This window comes from Ursus maritimus, unplaced genomic scaffold (assembly GCF_017311325.1).
Source record: "Ursus maritimus isolate PB19 unplaced genomic scaffold, ASM1731132v1 scaffold_23, whole genome shotgun sequence".
NCBI classification, from domain to species: Eukaryota; Metazoa; Chordata; class Mammalia; order Carnivora; family Ursidae; genus Ursus; species Ursus maritimus.
In genome coordinates this window covers 35756037-35775399 of record NW_024424786.1, presented here as the reverse complement: position 1 = coordinate 35775399, position 19363 = coordinate 35756037, and the positions used below count along the sequence as shown (strand labels likewise).

General features: G+C 47.7%; 1 protein-coding gene and 7 non-coding genes across 8 annotated transcripts in view; 5 read left to right on the top strand and 3 right to left on the bottom strand.

Annotated features, from left to right (window-relative positions):
- Window positions 1-6060, top strand: part of LOC103666155 (oxysterol binding protein) — a 31744-nt gene extending 25684 nt beyond the window's left edge. Inside the window, exons 10-14 of the mRNA XM_008694182.2 lie at window positions 42-145; window positions 1606-1701; window positions 2464-2645; window positions 3393-3613; window positions 3710-6060. Of these exons, the coding sequence (XP_008692404.2) occupies window positions 42-145; window positions 1606-1701; window positions 2464-2645; window positions 3393-3613; window positions 3710-3852 (746 nt within the window). The 3' untranslated portion in view covers window positions 3853-6060. The remainder of the gene's footprint in view (window positions 1-41; window positions 146-1605; window positions 1702-2463; window positions 2646-3392; window positions 3614-3709) is intronic.
- Window positions 6061-9653: 3593 nt separating this feature from the next.
- TRNAF-GAA lies at window positions 9654-9726 on the top strand. The gene has a single exon. It is a non-coding gene; the product is annotated as a tRNA-Phe (tRNA).
- A 3209-nt stretch (window positions 9727-12935) lies between these two features.
- Window positions 12936-13008, top strand: TRNAK-UUU. The gene has a single exon. It is a non-coding gene; the product is annotated as a tRNA-Lys (tRNA).
- Window positions 13009-15415: 2407 nt separating this feature from the next.
- Window positions 15416-15488, top strand: TRNAF-GAA. The gene has a single exon. It is a non-coding gene; the product is annotated as a tRNA-Phe (tRNA).
- A 947-nt stretch (window positions 15489-16435) lies between these two features.
- TRNAK-UUU lies at window positions 16436-16508 on the bottom strand. The gene has a single exon. It is a non-coding gene; the product is annotated as a tRNA-Lys (tRNA).
- A 1592-nt stretch (window positions 16509-18100) lies between these two features.
- On the bottom strand, window positions 18101-18183 carry TRNAL-UAA. The gene has a single exon. It is a non-coding gene; the product is annotated as a tRNA-Leu (tRNA).
- Window positions 18184-18543: 360 nt separating this feature from the next.
- TRNAR-UCU lies at window positions 18544-18629 on the bottom strand. The gene is given in 2 exon segments: window positions 18544-18579; window positions 18593-18629. It is a non-coding gene; the product is annotated as a tRNA-Arg (tRNA).
- A 280-nt stretch (window positions 18630-18909) lies between these two features.
- On the top strand, window positions 18910-18982 carry TRNAV-UAC. Its single transcript has one exon. It is a non-coding gene; the product is annotated as a tRNA-Val (tRNA).
- The last annotated feature ends 381 nt before the right edge of the window (window positions 18983-19363 follow it).

The window sequence follows — 19363 nt, the reverse complement described above, 5'->3', positions numbered from 1 at the left end:
CTAATATTTGGCTTAATTTGTGTACTTCTCCCTGTTTCCAGGTAGTATCCACTGTATTTTCCATGCAACTGGGCACCACTACACTTGGAAGAAGGTTACCACAACGGTGCACAACATTATCGTGGGCAAGTTGTGGATAGATCAGGTAAGCAAAGGTGCCCAAAGTGTTCTGAAGTTCAGAAGAATATGTTCGTAGGTATGTCTGTGCAGTATCAAGGACATGTGAACTGGCCCCAGACTATTGTTATGATTTATCTATTTCTCCTAAGGAATTGCTCTCAGCCAGAAGCCCCACCCCGACCTCTATACCACAAAATATTTTTTGTAAATGACCAGTTTATAACATTCATTCCATGACTACTCTTCCAGGACTGTGTTGGCTACTGTGAAAGGACAACAAAATAATAAACACGGCTCCTACTCTTCATCCTTTCATTATTCATCAGACATTCACTGCTAGGCAGAGTGCTAGGTCTTGGGGATACAAAGCAAGATAAGACATTGTCCTTCAAAGAGTTCTTGTATCATTGGAGATAACATGACAAATATGTATAGATTGAAAAGTATTAACAGAATACGCTAGTGTTAAGAGCTGTACGAAGATAACATCTAATTAATTATCAGTCTGCTCTTAAGATGATGGTTGCAATAAATTCAGAAAAGAAAGGGAGGGGCGCCTGGGTGGCTCAGTCGTTATGCGTCTGCCTTTGGCTCAGGTCATGATCCCAGGGTCCTGGGATCAAGCCCTGCATCTATCTCCCTGCTCAGAGGGGAGCCTGCTTCTCCTTCTGCCTGCCTCTCCCCCTGCTTGTACTCTCTCTCTGTCAAATAAATAAATAAAATCTTTTAAAAAAGAAAAAAAAAAAAAGAAAGAAAAGAAAGGGAATACTGTCTAGCAGTCAGAAAAGCCATGGTAGATTTGGGAATTAAGCTTTGTTTTGTTTTAAAGATTTTATTTATTTATTTATTTTAGAGAGGCAGGGGCAAGCAAGGGGAGGGGCAGTGGGAGGGGGGAGAGAGAGAATCTCAAGCAGATTCCACACTGAACACCGAGCCCAATGCAGGGCTTGATCTCATGACTCTGAGATCATGACCTGAGCCGAAACCAAGAGTTGGACAGTTAACTGACTGAGCCACCCAGGCACCCCAAGCTGAGTCTTAAAGTGGTTTGGGATTTAGAAGATAGAAAGGAGGAGAAAATGAATAAAATGTAGAAAGGCCAGGCATGTGTAGTCATGTAATTGTGAGTAGAGTACTTTGATTTAAGCACAGAGTTCATGAAGGGTATGAGTGGGGGGTTGGTTTGGAATGGTAAATTATTATGTGAATATCAATATATGTGCTGAAAGGCAAATCATGCCACCTAACATGTGACGCATGATTGACAGAATACCAGAAGGCCATTTGATCTTGATCCCAAACTGGAATACCAAGGTTCCAAAGGGATGTCACAGCTTGTCGGGGTCGGCTGAGGCTGGGACTCTTAAGCAAGGGAGTCTGAGAGTGTGCAATGGAAAAGTGAAGAACTGTGAGGCATGGGGTCTGGCAGATATTCAAGTCCTCCGGTCTTAATAAAATCAATCCATGATGCTTTTTATTTTATAGTCTGGTGAAATTGATATTGTGAATCACAAGACGGGAGACAAGTGCAATCTTAAATTTGCTCCTTATAGCTACTTCTCTCGTGACGTAGCAAGAAAGGTAAGAGAAGTTGGAGTTTAAATGCCTTTCCTTAGTGTGTGTTCCTTGGAAAGCCTACTCTTTGGGGGCTCGTGTAGATGATGGATGAAGAGGTAGTCTAAACATATATATCTCCTAAATATGTATATGGTGATTTGGGGCAGGGGGGGGGGAAGAGGTAAAGGAGAAAGTCAGCAGGAAGGGGGACTAGATTGCATTACCAAACCACGTCATTGTCTTTTCTGGTAAAGACATTAAGAAAGTGAAAGTCAAGAGCAAGGAGAGATTGAAAATGGGAAACACAGAGGAAGGACCAATAGAAGGATTTCAGGAAGAAGGATGGGCAGTTTGACCGCTGTGAGGTCTCAGCGCAAGTCCTGTGTCACCACCACTGTGGAACTGCGCCAGCAGTTTGATGGAGAGTGAAGAAGAGTTGGGGATTTAAATCTGTTTGTGGCTGTCTCTGAAGAAAGAAGAAAATATCAGAGAGAAGAGAATACCTTAGAAGAAAATACCATAATTCTGAGTACCATTCAGATCCTTTCCAGCATATATCATTGCAACGAAAATCCCTACACGACAAAATGATGAAACCCCAACTTGTGGCTCATTTATTTTAAGCAGCTCAAAAAAGTATACCAGAATAATTTGGGTGCTCCATGGTGTTTGTCGTAGCAGAATTTAACCAGTATTGACCGTAGGACTTTGGTTTCCAGAATAGTCAGGTAAAGCTAACCCACAGTGAATGCTGTACTCCAAAACCCTACTCTCCCATCCTTGTAGGTGACAGGGGAAGTGACAGATCCATCAGGAAAAGTTCACTTTGCTCTTCTGGGGACATGGGATGAGAAAATGGATTGTTTCAAAGTACAGCCAGTCATTGGGGAAAATGGGGGTGATGCTCGGCAGAGAGGCCATGAGGCAGAGGAAAGCAGGGTCATGCTATGGAAGAGGAACCCTTTACCGTGAGTATCAGTATGCATGCTGTCCCAGGTAATACTTTGACCTCAACCTTGGAGCAGTACTGATGGCATTTTCACCTTCCTTCCCACTTAATTATGTGAGGGATCAAGCCAGGGAAATCAGAACCTTCGGAGAGATTACCAGAAGGCTGTCACAGTATGATTTGAGTTGTAATGTGCCTTGTCAAGAAAATTGAAACTAATCAAGTCACATCTGCCAAAAAATATTCATAATTAGAGCAAAATGACTCAGAAGCAGCTAGAGGAGAAAGATGCCTACCACCGTTAACAACTTAGCCTGAGACCCAGTGGCCGTGGAAAGGTCCCTGAGATCGTGTACTGGGATTCAGAAATAGATGGAGGCCATTTGTGTCCTGTCATCTCATATGTTCAGTCTATAGTAGGAGCCAAGATTATCCCAGAAAGAGATGAAAAAGAACGCAAAGGAAATAAGAATAAGGAATTTTCATTTAGTAGAATGTTTCATTCTTCCTTAGGAATTTCTTCCTAATCTCTGCTGAGCACAGCACAAGCCCAGCAAACTCCTGGAGCGAGTGATGCCTGGGGAGGGCCTGGGGAACGGTCCAGTCTGGGTCTCTGCACGGGGGGACCCTGCCCCGGTCCTAGAGTCTGTCCATCTGTAGAACAGCTTTGGGGAGGCCGTCTTTTGGCCGTGTGCTTGGTCGTTGCTCTTTAACAAGGGCCTGGGCTCTGGCATCACCCTTCGTCTTTCTCATCTTTTACTTGTAGGAAGAATGCAGAAAACATGTATTACTTCTCAGAGCTTGCTCTGACGCTCAACGCCTGGGAAAGTGGCACCGCCCCCACAGACAGCCGGTTGCGGCCCGACCAGAGACTGATGGAAAATGGGCGCTGGGATGAAGCCAATGCAGAGAAGCAGCGCCTGGAGGAAAAGCAAAGACTTTCCAGAAAGAAGCGAGAAGCAGAAGCTATGAAAGCCACAGAGGATGGTAACGAGCCTGTCTTCCACTCTCTCGATGGGTGGAGAATCGCTTGGTGTGTTTCTGGCTCTCATTCTGTTTTTCTTTACCCGCTTTCCCTTTTAGGCACACCCTATGATCCCTATAAGGCGCTGTGGTTTGAGCGGAAGAAGGACCCTGTTACCAAGGAGCTAACCCATATTTATAGGGGAGGATACTGGGAGTGTAAAGAAAAACAGGACTGGACCTCATGCCCGGACATTTTCTGAAACGGCAGCAACAGAAAGGAGGAGGATCCAAAGGAGAAGAGGACAGAGGATGTGCGGGAAAGCTGGCGCTTGGGACTCTGACCGAGCGCTTTCCTCCAGTTTGTCTGTCTTAACCAATCATTTTGTCCAAATCAATCACCAGAAGCAGACACCAGTGGTGGTGATTGGCTGGTTGCCTTAGCTGATTGAAACTGAAATCGACTTACTAGACACCTGTGTTTGTGAGGGAGAGGCTTAGTGGCCGGAAGGTAGCGCTGCTCCACTTCTGCAGAGCCAGCTGTTCTCGGCTCTTCCTTCTCCCTCTGCCCCCACTTTACGATGACGTCATTCACCCTCCCCTGTAGTGTCCTGCTCAGCCGAGGTCTGCGTGAGGTGATGATTCAGGGGCATTTTGGTGCTGTTCAGAGCGAGCGCTGAATTTAGAAGCTCCTTGAAAGAGGAGCATGTAAGACTTAACCAATGGAGGCATCGTGAATGACCGCGGTGGAGCTTAGGCATGGCGTCACGAAATGGGGTCACACACGGGGTCAGTCTCGTGGGGCGTCCGCCCCGAGAGAACTACAGTATCGGAACAATTGCGAGGGGGCTTGTTCTGTAAGATTGGAATACTCAGACTGACATTTCTTAGAAGTTTCTATCTTGTGTAAAATACCCTTCTGCTGTCCTCCATCTTTGACAACAACCGGAGACCACTTTGGTGGTTGGTAGGAGGGTTGCATTATCCTCACAAGGGAGTTTTACGGACTTCCTCAGACGGGGAACTTCTGAGAACACGAGGCAGGATGGAAAAGACTGCTAGCCACTTTGTTTTCCCAGTTCCTCCTCACCCCCATTCTTCATTGCCTTTCTTGCTCCTCCCTCCCTCCCCCCCCTTCTCTCTCTCTCTCTCTCTCAGCGCAATACAAGTTTGGGTCTGTGCCCCAATGTGGAGCAAAGCATTACCTGTCCCATTCTGATGTACTTCAGAATTTGAGAGAAGGAGTTAATTGGAAACAAAGTTTTCACCATCTCTCAAGCCCCAAGGACTGGAGCCACCTCTCGAATAATGTGTTAAATATCTGTATATTATATATATGTAGAGAAAAATCTAATTTTTTTTTGTTTGATTTTCCTTCTTCCCATTAAGAATCTTGTTTTTTGATATCCTTTGTCTCCCTGGGACTCTCTCTTGGACACACTGATGTGGACTGGAGCCTCGTCTGTTTTCCATCTTTTAGGGGCAGACAGAGTCAGAACCTGAGCAGGATCACCTCCGGCCGTTCCCGAACAGAGACTCGATCCCGGGTCTGTATCATGGAGTGTCCACTGCTGTCTAAATTCTGCTCTCCTAATTACCTGAGTCTTGAAAATGAAATCCTAACTCTTTCCTGCCTTTTTTCCTTCTTTTGTTAGGAAGANCGTGGGTAGAGAGTCAGGACGGTAGTTTGCAGTTTCGTTCTGCCTCTGCCCAAATCCCAGCACACACAGCCGATTCCCAAAAGACACTTCTTCCTAGGCCGTGGGGCCGAAAGTACCGTCCTGTGGGGTGGGCAAGAGAACTGCTCCTGCCGGGCCCTGGCTTCCTTCATTTTGTGTTCTGTATTTGTTTTAGTTGTCTTGTTCAGAAACCTGCCCCTGTGCAGCCCACCCTTGGTTGAGGATCACAAATTGAGGTGCCTTCCTTGTATGCTTTCTGTTAGTGTTTTCCGTTTCTGTTCCTTAACTGCTGAGCCTCAGCCAGTGTGGGTCCTGGGGGAAATAGCATTCCAGAGGAAGCCATCCCTGCGTGGAAATTGGATTCATACCGGGTAAATTAGTACTTCTGTTCCTTCCTCGCCATTCCTCCCTTCCTAGCTGTGATGCACTTGAGAGACGGGCAGCCGCTGGGGAGTCTCCTCCTAAGACCCCGATTCCCAGCCTAAGCGCGGGATTGTGCTGGGGCTTCTTTCAAGGAGGCCCGCCAAGGCCGTGACCTAATCGGGGGGCTTTAGCCAGAGCAGGAATTCCTCAACCAAACTGAACGTCTCTGCTTTATCCCCCACCTTTCTTCCTCCGCCATCGGCACTACATTTCCCAGCCTGAGCCCCAGTCCGATTCCTGCTAATGGAGAAGCTTTGAGTCCTTCAGGTGAAATGAAGTCACATCAAAACAAAACTATATTTTCATTTTTTTTGCCTTATTGTTTTTTTTCCAAGAAAACTACTAAATTAAATAATTTTTAAAAAGTCATTGTTTGTCTGCTTCACTTGACTCCTACTAGATAAGTGGCGGTGGGAGCGGCTACAGAACTGGCCGGGTGCGGGTTTGTGTGGGCAGCTGATGTGTGTGAGAAATTGAAAGAAAAACGGGGCACGGGTTTCCAGATGTTTCAGCTGTTTGACAATATCCCCAAGGGCTTGTGGACAGAAGAGTAGTTTAACAGTCCCTTCCACTTTCATGGAATGTCATCATCAATGTCCACCCCCCCCCACCTCGGTATAGGGAATCTTTTCTAGTGTTTTTGATGTGGGGCCTGTTTCACCTAAAAAAATAAAAGTTTTCTTGAATTTAGTTTCTTTTGCCCATTTAGATTCTCAGATTCTTAGCTGTTTCCCATACGGATTCAAATTCGATACTTTGAAACATGAGCAATTGAGTATTGATTTGAAGGCCTTGGAGAGAATTAAGGGCCCTGAAGATGCTTGTTCAGAGTTTCACTATAAAGTTCAGGGAGGGGAGGGGGTGGGCAAAGGAATCTAAGGGGCTGGGAGAGGCTGCACACAGGCCCTGCCCTGCGGCCGAGTGTCTGCTTCTCCGAGTGTCTGCTTCTGCATCCAGCGTGCTGAGTTAGGAATTCTGAACATCGTCTGGCTTACACTTGAACAATTTTAAGAGGTAAATGTTAGAATCTTCATGTGAAATACAAAGAAAGGCGCTGGGGGAAAAAAAATCCCTAATTTAAATAAATTCACTAAGGTTACCCAGCAGTTACACAGCTGATTGGTTAGTCATGGTGTTGGAATTCAAAGCTGGGTTTGTTTGACCCCGAGTCTGTGACCTCTACAACCTTGTGTTCTGGGAGAAGCTGGGTTGGAAGGCAGCTGACAGTGAAGTCATTTCTTCCTGCATTAGGTCACATCATGGAGTAACGCACACTTCTGTTTCCAGAGGCTTAGTGATGTGGATAGCGCCACTGAGGAGGTCCTTGAGGGAGGTCCTGAAGAAAGGAGCATCCTTGAAGTTCAGCCTCCAGTCTCCTTGATTTCTCAGGGCTCTCATGTCCACAAAAGTAGGTACGTTGCCAGAGACTTTTTCGAGCCTCGTTCTTGGGAAGGCCACTCATCTGTTCGTCATTGCCTGATTCACATTGCTGGGCTTGATGGGAAGTTTCAGGACTGTCAGGCAAGCTAAAAATCATTGCAGTAGACGCGAGCGCTGCATCCGGCCATCTTGAATAGCACTGTGCCATATAACTTCCTCTAATAGGGGCAGTCAAATGTACCTGAAACATTTTAACAATCCCTTCTTTAGTCCTTTCATGGGCCACTGTGACCTGATGAATCGTGATGTGGATCCCCAAGGGCCTACCACACTCACTCATGATTCAAAATGATAACCCAACAAAATGATAAATGATAACACTTGTCAGGGACCCCTGAAGTCCCACAAAAATGGTAAACCTTAAAATTTCAGGGCCTACTCTGCTTTTGGCAAGATAAGTGAAAACCAACCCTAAAAGGGGATGTAGAAATCTTTGTCAGTTATTCACTATAAAGTGCATACCTTGTGAAACTCTAAGATTGTTGTCAAAATGTAGAGCTTGCTTCTAAAAGTTATAAAGCTTTTGCCCTGTGATCTGCCCCGCCTTGTGGGAAGCATTCCAAGCCTCTCATGGCTTTTCCTTCCAAGCTCAGACAATAATGTGTAGTATATTCTCCTCAGGACTTCCTCCCTACTAGCTTTTCAGTTCACACAGATTCCTCAAGGGAAGGAAGCAGTGTGGCCTCAGGAGGCATCTTTAAAGTCAAGAACTAAAGAGCTCAAATCTTCTATAAATAGCCTTGCAGAGGTCACATTTGAGTTTAACCAGGTGATTTTAAAAGTTAGTAAAGAACCAGTTGGAAAAAAAAAAAAAAAAAAAACCAGTTGGCCCCGAGATAGGGCTTTCTCTCTCTTTCTCTTTTCTTCCATCTGTCCTTTCTCTCTCAACATTGACTCCAGTCTGTTATGTAACATACATTAGGGATAAAAATGACAAGAAAGAGGGGCGCCTGGGTGGCACAGTGGTTAAGCATCTGCCTTCGGCTCAGGGCGTGATCCCGGCGTTATGGGATTGAGCCCCACATCAGGCTCCTCCGCTATGAGCCTGCTTCTCGCACTTCCCCTGCTTGTGTTCCCTCTCTCTCTGGCTGTCTCTCTCTCTGTCGAATAAATAAATAAAATCTTAAAAAAAAAAAATGACAAGAAAGAGCTCTGATAAACAGGCAAAAACAGTCTGGTTTGATAAATAGTGTGAAAGCACTGGAGGGGGCCACCGGCCTACAGGGCTCGGGGAGGACCGGATAGAGACATGTCAGAGAAGGCTTCTGGAATTAGGAAAATGTATCTGAGTTGAGAGTTGCAGGCTTAATAGGGGTTAGGGAAGGGCAATGTATAGAAAGTGGCATGACAAAGATGAAGAGCAAGGTCTAGGAAAGCATCCTGAATTTGGTTGGGGGCATGAATGGCTAGAGTTCAGAGTCAAGGAGGAAGCACTGTGCCACCGTGCTGGAGAGAGGAAGGGCCCAAGTTATGGAAGTCTATATACCATATAAAGATAGAAGTCTTGTGTTTTGCTCTCAACTAGGGAGCCCATGAAGGATTTTCAAGCAGGGTGATGGGTTCCAGTGTGGATTTACTGGTAGGAAAATCAAAGAAGAGTTTGGAGGAGATGTAAGAATAAAGAAAAGTGGAGGGATTCCAGCAATTCTGAACTGGAATGAACAGCACTTGGGTCTGTTTATAGGCAGAGAGCAGAAGGAGAGAGGGAGGAAATTGTGTTTTTCTGCCTTGGGAAACTTAGATGGAAGGTGGTAGTAAGTTTAGAGGGAAAGACAGGTTCATTTTTGGGCATTCTGAGCCGGACATTCCCCTGAAGAGGTTGAGTAAGCAATTTAAAATATGAGTCTGTCTGTAATAGCTACCTTTTTGTGAGACTTGGGAATGGGATGCTGAGAGTGGCTGCACATTAAATTCACCTGGTCGGTTTACAAAATACACAATCCTGAGCCCCATCTGCAGATATTCTGATTAAATTAGGGCTAGGGCTAGTTCAGTTGTATACATGTGAATGCAGGAGATGCAAAATTATGAAATTGGAGGAGGTGGGATAAAATCAACCTATTAAGGGGATATTATTAAGCCAGAGCTTGCTTCTCAGAGTGGGGAGAGGCCTCAGACAATTCCACTTTTTGACAGTGTCTATGTATTTGAAAGTTTAAAAATGCCAAAGTGGGGTTACAAGAATTGAGGCATATTTTAAAGGTTTAGGTTTAGCAAAACAGTGCTTTTAACATACAGATGCAGCAACTCCATGCGCACCTCTTCTGGAGGTGACATTGACAAGTCACGTTCGGAGCCTTTTACATGCCCTTTCTGTTCAATTCCATATATTTCTTGAGCCCAAACGACTGATAAAAGTAAAATTATGTGTCATTTCTGGCTTATAAACTGAGACTTGGCTTTATCACTTCTATAACATTTGTGAAATGCTTACCTCCAGCTGAACTCATTCTGACATCTTTTGTTAAAACCAAACAAACACTATTTCATTACGGAAATACAGATAGCGCTTTTCGCAAGTCGCCGAAATAGCTCAGTTGGGAGAGCGTTAGACTGAAGATCTAAAGGTCCCTGGTTCGATCCCGGGTTTCGGCAGTGGTTTTAGCTGTCACCACCAGCGCTATCCCCTCTCGCCGGGCGGCACCGCTCACGTTATGGTGGAATTCCAGCTTGCCACGCGGGTGGGCATTTTCACCCACACGTGCTTGGAGTGCACGCTAAAGCATTCATCTGCTTTTTTTTTTTTTTTTTTTAACCTCTCCCGGAGGAAGGAAAGTGAAAACCGAAAAAGGGATTTATGTCGTTGCTTTTCAACTGCTCAGTATAAAAGTCAAGCTCCCTTCCCTGACCTTGGGTCTGGCTGAGACCACGCTCCCCCTACGCACGGCGCGCCGCTCACTTGCTTCGGGATCCCTCCAGCCCTCTCTCTTCTTTCCAGTTTCCCGCGACGTTCCAGGAGCTCCCGGCGGCTGGGTGGGGATGGAGGACAGCCTGGGGCTCCCTCTCGGCCAGAGAATCCCTCTGTTTCGGTTTGATCCGGCTGGTTTAACAGTAACAAGGACCTAGAACAGCCTTTGGTGGTGATGCTGGTGGTGGTGAGTATGGGAAGCCCTTTCTGGTTCAGGTCTACACCAGGGTTACCAAATCAAATACAGGACGCCCAATTAAATTTGAATTTCAAAGAAACATTGAATTTTTTTAGGATAAGTATGTCCCAAATATTGCGTGGACCATACAAAGTACACACTCATTGTTTCTCAGAAATTTAAAACGAACTGAATCTGTATTTGCCAAATCGCAAACCACTATTGCACATCACGCACACGTACAGACGCTCTGAACTCGATGCGCCCCTGCCCCACCGCGCCGCAGCAAATATACTGAGAAGCTACAGTCAGGACGATCCGGGGTTCAGAACAGCCTGGTAGTTTCTTATTCTCAACATTCTCAACATCTCGCCACGTACAAAACGCGTTTTCGTCCATCACCACCGGAGCAGCGATGGCAGAGATCCCCAGGAAATGTGCCTCAGGGAATCAGCCGTCCTATCTGGCCCAGGCTTCCAGAGCTGTTTACACCGTCTGGGGTGGGGGTGGGGGGAGGGGACTTTGGAGGCTCTGGGCTGGATTCTAACAGTAGTAGTAATGATAATAATAATAGTAATAATATATTGTTATTACAGAATATATATGATATATATTATTATAACAGTAATAATAAATATAACAATACTTATTATATATCATATAATATATAATAACAATACTTGTTACTTGTTAAGACGATGGATAAATCTTATACTTATTATTGATATTATTGATGACATACTTGTTATGATGATGAAAAATAATAATACTTTTTATTATACTTATTGTTATTCGTTAAGATGATGAGTCAGTCTATCAAGGTAGTGCGATGGAACAACACACACTTAGGGATGCCTCCTTTTTGGCTGGACACCAGGCTGGGACATGGGGGAGAGACAGGGTTCTAAAAACCCTAGGTGTGGTGAAAGGCAAAACGGAGAAGTATTGCTTTGGGACCTATTTATATGTCCTCCCCTTTCTGTTCATCTGCGCCAATACACTAGCCGATGAGGGGCTTCATCCCCCAAATCTTTGAGTTCTTGGGTGGAAGGATGCATTTTGACGAGGGACTCTTGAAATCTAATGATGGTCAAAAGGAAGGAAAACAAAATGCTGTACTAATAAATTGAGCAGTTCAAAGTTTGCATGAGGTATGTCAGTATGTGTGACAGGGAATTTTATAGGTCACCTTGGCTAGGGGCTGTGGTGTGGTGCCCAGTTGTTTAGTCAAACGCCAGTTTAGGTGCTGCTGTGAAGGTGTTTAGATGTGATGAACATGCAAATCGGGAGACTTTGAGCAAAGCAGATTATCCTCCGTAATGTGGCTGGGCCTCATCCAATCATCTGAAGGTTCAAGAGCAAAGACTGGGGTTTCCTGATGAAGGAGGAACTCTTCAGGAGGGTAAACAGAAAACCTGCCTAGGTCTCCAGCTTGCTGCGCCGCTGCAGATGGGCTCAAGGCTACAACGCCAACTCTTACCTGAATTTCCAGTCTCTTGGCCACCCAACAGACTAAATTTGCCAGTCCCCACAACTGTGCGCTAATTTCTTAAAATCTCTCTCTCTCTCTCACTCTCTCTCTCTCAGAGTTGGGCCAGTTTCCAGCCTGAAGAGAAAAGGGAGAATCCCCACGGGAAGCACTTGGGATTCAAGCAAGAAGTGCGGAGATAGGGTGTCTGCCTGAATCACCGTTCTTGTCCACATGGCATACTCCTACTCAGTTTTAAGGTCCTTTTTCTCTGTTACGTTCTACTCTGCCTGCCTTCTAGTTGTCCGCACTCGTGTTTTCCTCTATTAAAGCATTGATTACGAGGTTCCCAAAGGTTTACTGCCTGCATACTTGCCTGTTGGAGCTGTAGTAGGTCCAGGGGAGCTGGAGACCAGGGATGGTGCCGGTCACCAGGAGGTACCTCCCAGGGAGGATGGAGGTTAAACTGAGTTCTCAAAGGTGCTTGGGACGGGCGAGGGGGAAGGAGGGAAAGGGAGGTGGTACGCCTGTCCAAGGGAATAGCTTGGAAAGGGCCCAGAGGACCGAAATGCAGCAGGGGATCTGTAATATGCAAATAGTGATGGAGAGTGCGGGTGAGAGGCGGGGAGAAGCGGGTTTGCCCGCGCAGGGCGGCGGGAGCGCGCGTGCGCCGGAGCCAGCCAGTGGGGGCGGGGCAGGGGCGGGACAGGGGCGCGGTGGAGCGGAGGGCGGGGGCGTGAGCTCCAAGTCCAGGCCGAGGGCCGAGGGGGCTGCTGGAGCTGCTGGCGGCGTCCTACGTCGCCTATTTTAGTTAATACGCTTCGGGCTTCTTTTGAGGTGGGCACCTGAGATGGGGACCACAGCTGCGAAGTGGTGCTTCTCGGAAGAAGGGGCATCTGATATCTTTAACGCTGAACTGTGATCTCTTACCCCGTGCTCTTTGCTTTTAGGGCAAAGATACGCGTGGTGGGGGAGGCCGTGAGTAAATGGTTTCTCCTCCTTTCTCAGGCTTTTGCAGAACTCAAGATTCATATTTGCCAAGGAGTTTCTAAATAAAAAGGGGTGCATTAAGAAATCTGCATGTAGTTGCCAAAGAACGACCTGACACCTTCCCCGCGGGCCCATGGGTTGGAATTGGGTTGAATACGATCAAGGGAAGAGTCCCGGAGCTCATGCCGCGCGGTGCTGTTAGCGCGTAGCGCAAACGATAACAGGGCCTTCAGCAACCGGAGAGAAGCACTTTGCTGTGAGCCCGGATAGCTCAGTCGGTAGAGCATCAGACTTTTAATCTGAGGGTCCAGGGTTCAAGTCCCTGTTCGGGCGGTTGTTCCCTTTTTCCTAATAATTTAAAAACAAAAACAAACTTTCCTAATCCGGGTTGCTTTCAGAGAAGGGAGTAAAATCCTCGAGCGGTTAGGCTGCGAGTCCGGCCGCTTCCTTAAAAAGCCGGACCTCCGGGAGGACGACACTGCGAACGTTTGCGCACAAGCCCTCGGAAAACTTGCGGTCCCCTGCTGGAGGGAATTAAATACGCTGCTTTTTTCTGCAACCACCGGCCCCCGGGTGCCAGCTACTGACTGCTGTATTCACAGGAAAAGGGAACAGAAGCCTTCCAGGACGTCCCTGGGACTCCCCCCCGGGCACCATCCCCCATCGCTGTCCTGGAGCCGTCCCCGCTGACCCTCTCTCTGGGGTTCCCTCCCGCTGGGTGCCTGCGAATATAGCACGGATCCCGCACCTACACGCCACTTTCCTATCCTAGAGATTATTTCTACATTCTGGAAAGGAAAAGACAACCATCTAGAAATCCATGCACCAAATAGAGCAGTCCCCTCTCTAAACGAAGTCTTCTCTCTACCCTCCCCCCGCCAAGTGTGACCCTGAACACAGGGAGGTGCTCTTGATCTCCTTAGCTGAATGGAGGTGTGGGTTGATTGAGTCAGGTGCCCTCTTAGCTGATGGACTCTGGTACCCCGGGAGTCCTGATTAGTGGGGCAGAACCAGGATGGAGGGAGCACTCAAGAGAGAGGCTGGGTCTTCACCCTCTATGCAGGAGTGCCTTACCCCGAGCCTACACAGACCCGCAATTACCTCCCAGTTTCCAAAGTGTGTCTTCCTCATCAGGAGACAGGGAATAGAGCAATAGCATCCATCTTACGAACTGGTGATTAAATGAGGTAACAAGGCATGCACAGTGCTTTAGTAGAGTTTTGCCCCAAGGTAAATATTCAATACACCGTAGCTATTACCATTATTTTGATTCAGTATTCATTATTATTGGTATTATTTTCAATCTAGGGAGGAAACAAAAGATACCTATGGAAACAGGTAAGGAACCATTCCAAAGAAACATACTCCCAGTATGCCCAAGATCATAAGCCTGTCTATATTCGTGTGATTGGTGTTGGTTGGTATGTGCTGAAGGGACAGCAATGATCACTGACCCAAGTGAGAGCAGAGTGCACTGGTTGGGCCAGTCAGGCTACTTTTTTGAAGAAAGTGAATCTAGGGGCTCAGATGGCATCCCAGGGAGAGAAACAAAGTGAGGAGCCAGGGCCGTTTTTCTTCTCTGTGAGGAAGTCCTTTGGAAAAATGATCAAGTACACTTTTGGCAACCTTGAAAAGTGAAGTGTCTTTGCTCCAGTCATTTCCTGACTGAACAAGAACAGAGCGTGCTGGGACAAGGAGAGGACAAGGCTGGAGAGCGTTGAGGCCTCCTATCTCCTTCCTCCCTCCTCACCTCAAGGTCACTCCCTCTGTCTTTCGCCAAAGGGGGAAAAGTGAGAAAACAAACAAAAAACCAAACAAAAACCCTATGTCTTCACCAAGATCTTTTGGGCTTTGGACCCAGACAGCTCTGGTTCAGTTCTGGACGATTTGAAGTGTATCAGTTATTTCATTTAGAAATTACCATATTATCAGCAGACGTGAGGTGGGTGGGGCTCGAGTGAGACTATGAAGGTCAGGTGCTGGACACAGTAGGTACTTAATAAGTGGCCCTCTTTACTCTTATTAGGGAGGGCCCTGGGGAGAGGTAGAGAAACCATTCGTGAGTAAGGAAAGGGTTAAAGCATAGGCAGGGAGAGGTAGGAGGCCCCTAACTAGGCTCTGAACTTATTCCTGGCAGGCCTAAGTGCTAAGCTGGAGTGAACAAGAGATAAAGGAATAGACCAGAGCACCCGGCCCCAGATGTTAGGGAGTATTTTTCTTTGGCTGCTACGGTGTAATCACAGAAAATGACTAAACCTCAAAGAATTAAGTCATGAAGGGTGTTATCAATTGTCCTTGCTCAAACGAAGAAGGCACAAGAATCTCAAGGCCACGAGCTTCCCAGTCAGTTCTCGGTAAAAGACCGCCACCAAAAGCCCTCAGTGGCAACCCATTTGGGACCCCATTCCCTAGAGAGTGCTTTTTCTTTCCTTTCTGCTCTCACCTTCACTTCATAAACTTTCACTTCGCTTCACCCTTTTGTGTCCCCAAGATTCATTCTTCGACTCTGTGAGACAAGAACCCTGCAATCCTGTAACATTAGGATAAGAACCCTGAATTTTCTTCACATGACAGGAATTAGTTTTCTCATTCATTGCTCTCAAAACCTCAGAGCTACAAATAGTACAATTTGGAAGGCGAAATTAGGAACTGAGAAGGTGAAGATAAAAGTGGTTTTTTTTTCCTCCCTCGCTTTCTTTTTTAAAATTTCCTTAACAGGGTAGCAAAGGCTCATGTCTTTGCCGAAATAGCTCAGTTGGGAGAGCGTTAGACTGAAGATCTAAAGGTCCCTGGTTCGATCCCGGGTTTCGGCAGGGTTTTTGCCGACACACGACAGGATGACAGTCTGTTCATTTCAGTAGTATCGCCCGAGCCCCCCGGGCGCGCCTGCGCAGCGGTCCTGCGGGTCTCTTGGTGCGCGTGCCCACCCCCGCGCCTGCGCAGCGGCTTGGGTGGATGGATGGGTGGGTGTCTCTTAGCACGTGTACCCTGTCCCGCGCGTGCGCACCGGCCGCGCGGGTCTCAGCGCCTCCCCCCCCGGAAGCGGCGGTGCTTTCATTCAGCACGCTGACGGTATGGGGCCTTGGGCCTAGTCGCGGAGCCCCGAGGGGTGGAGTACCCCGCACCCTAAGACCGCACACTAGGCTCCTTAGTGTTTGTTCCGAGTGCCGTCAGCTCGCAGGGCTCGCAAGTTTTTCTCGTGGGTGATAGACGTGCCGACAGCCTTAAAAACGTTTTTCTATATAGCCAGACCCGAAAGTCAGGGCCCCGTCGGCGGGTTAGAAATCTGGTGAAGGATGGTTCCCAGCCGGAGATGTGACTCATAAGCACGTGTGTCGATCTGAAAGAGTCCTTGGAACCGTTTTCTCACCGCGCCGTTAATAAACGGGGCGCAAACTATTGCTCAGGGCCAAACGCTGCGCAAATGCCAGGAGCATTACTGTCAGAACTGACGACGGCGGTGCGGTTTTCTGGTTGTGGGTCTATTGATGTTCCGGATATAAAAGTAAGTTTAAGGGAAAAAAACATCCCACGGAAAACTAACATTCCAAAGTTGGAAGGGAAAGGTCTGAGCTTGGAAGACTCCTTATTAGGCACTTTGCGCATGCGCGAAGCCCAGGGTAGGTAGGGCCAGACCCGAGTGGTAATCTGCCCCTCCCCCCCCAGCGGGGAACCCAGGTGTGCTTTGCCTACCCCCCGCCCCCTTAAGAGTGGTGTGAGCGTACTCTCAAATTTGTTTTTTGAAGTTTAAAATAACCTCCGCCCGAACAGGGACTTGAACCCTGGACCCTCAGATTAAAAGTCTGATGCTCTACCGACTGAGCTATCCGGGCTCTCGAAAATACCTGTTTTCCTGCCCTATGGGCAGTGAAATAGGCCACGTGGCCGCATTCTTTTCTTATTGAATTAACATCCTGAGTCCTTTTACTGATTCCCCGGGAGGTGAAACTGCAAAATTAAGAACCAGTGGGTGCTTGGCAGAATGGAATCCTTTTTCTCCCATCAGAGATACTCGAGTATAAAGAAAATAGCTGCCTGCCTCACCTGCCTTGCACCCAGGCAGCAACACCTGCCCCCCATCGCCTCCCCGTAAATGCCTGCCCCCCATCGACTCCCCGTAAATGCAAGCATCCTAAAGGGAACATCCCCAGAGGAATTCTCCAGATTTCGGACCTCCGGGCGTGGTTTTGGGTGAGCAGTGGCATTTTTAATTCCAATGCTCGTCTTTGAAGAGCCCCGGAGCGTCTTGTGGGCGGCGAATTATGAATAATTATGAAGGTTTCCAATAATCTATTCAACAGGCGTTCATCGAGGGCCTGCCGCCCTCCAGCCTTTAAGCTAACTAAGACCCAGTCCTGGTCCTCAGTGCGGCGAAAGGCACGCTACCAGAAGCACACAATCAAGAGCTTTGACGGCGGGAAACTGGCTTTTGCAGCGTTACCGGCCAACACCAGAAGTAAGAGGCAGTAAAGTCTTCAGGGGGGTGGTGAAGCCTGAATTGAGTTGTGAATGGTGACGGGGCCCCTGTAGACTTGGAAGGAATTCTGCCTGCCACAACGTACCTTCAACACCTGTATAATGGGTCTATCTTTCCTCCTAGAATGTTTCTGCTGTGAGGCTGCCAGTCTCTGTATGTCCCCAGTGCCTGGCCAGTGGCCAGCACAGATTAAGATCCCAAGAACTGCCATGGGATGAATGAGGGCCATGGGTCAGGGAAAGCTTTGAGCGAAGGTTTGGAGAGCAGAATTGGTTCTTGGGAGTTTCTGTTTGGTAGAGAGAGGAGGAGAACATTCGTGTCAAGGTGAATGATTTCCACAAATGGAATGACTTTGCCCTGAAAAAGTTCTTTGCCACCCTATTGTGCCACCCTGTTTTATTTACTTTATAGTGCTTATTGCCATCAGAAATTCTGTTTATTTGCTTATTTATAAACCATCTCTTCCCATTACTCTGTGATGTAAGTGCTGCTGGCCAGTAATGTTGTTGGTGAGGACCTTGTCTTTTTTGTTGTCCTTATTTTTTGTTTACTTTTACTTAAAAAAAAAAGTTTGCGTTCCCATAACCCCAGCATTTAGAACAGTACTTGGCACATAGCAGGATCTTAAGAAATAACTGTTGACTAATTATAAAGGTTGAAGGTTTTTACTGCACAATGTGTCTCCCCTCCTCCTCCCCCCAAGGTAGTATAGTTTTATACAGAACTTTTATTTCAGTTTTCCAAACCATCAGTTCTGAATTTGTTGCTATACGTTCTGTGTCTGGCGAAAATGTTAACACTCATATGAAGACATCATTGCCAGCCATGTAACCACCGTCTCAGCCCAAGATTGCAAAACACGCAGAGGGCCCTAACTGTTCGCGATCTTTAAGTCCTTGGGGAGATCCAGACAGAACGATTCTTTTTTTGGAAAAGCAGGGAAACCTTTACCAGAAGTGGGGTTCGAACCCACGAGGATATAAATCCATTGGATCTTAAGTCCAACGCCTTAACCACTCGGCCATTCTGGTACCCTTAAGGCTTGTTTTAGACAACTTGACCAATACGGAGCTGCTATAGTTTCAAAACAATAAAAAAATTTTTATTGCTAAGGTAAAAGAACAATATAGGGGAGGGGAAAATCCCAGTAACATATCACATCATGCTAATTTCTCCACCTTCAGTCACTAGAGACTCTGGGGCCCCCTGAAAGCGATTGGGAAGACTCAGGTGGCGGGACTCCTACCACCTTTGCACGAGAGGACACAACAGGAAGCTGGAATGAGTTTCTTTCCATAGCGGGGGAGTGGGATGCGGAATTTTAAATGGGTTAAGGTGGGGTTTTTTTCCTTTCTACTTTTACTTCTTTCTTTTCCTTACCAAAACAAAAGCGACTCTGGTGGGACTCGAACCCACAACCTTTGAATGCCTCCATCTGTCTAGAAGTCCAATGCGCTATCCATTGCGCCACAGAGCCAGGCATCTTCACCCCTTCCGCGCTGCTTACATCAAGGCAGGCGCGGCGCCTGTCCCGGGACACTCGCCCCGGGCCAAGCCCGCCTTCCTTCTCGGAGAAGCGGTGGAGTCCGTGCGGCCAAGGAGAAGCGTGGGTGGGAGCTGCGCTGGAAAGTCTGAGATCCTTCTGAAAGTTTCTCCCCGTAAGCGATAGCCGGGAATCAAGTCCCAGTCAGTCCACGCTGGAAAGAAAAAGGACTTTGTGTGCGGTTCTTTCATCCTGGAAGGCTGCTGCAGCACGCGGTTCCATAGTGTAGCGGTTAGCACGTCTGCTTTACGCGCAGAAGGTCCTGGGTTCGAGCCCCAGTGGAACCACAAGGCTGTAATTATACCTTTTAGGGATATTTTCAAGTTTCCCTTTGCCAGCCAGATCTTGAATTTTACTCGGGGAAGCGAGAGACGCTGCGGTTCCGCCCGGGGTTCGGCGCTGCGCCCGGCCCTGTCGGCTCCAGTGCTGTAGGCGCCCGCGCAGATCCGCCGCCGACGCTGCCCCCGTGTGGCGCCTCTGGGGAGGTGCAGGCGGTCGACCCGGCGCCTGTCACAGCGCGCCTCTGCGCCTGCGCCCTCCCGACAGCCCGGCAGTCCAGCCTCCTAGCGCCTGCGCAGGGGTCTGGGCTAGCTTTCTTCCTAAATCCTGCTCCGGCCATCTTTAAAAGTTGCTGCTGCCGCTCAGTGGGGGGGGGGGGGGGGGGGGGA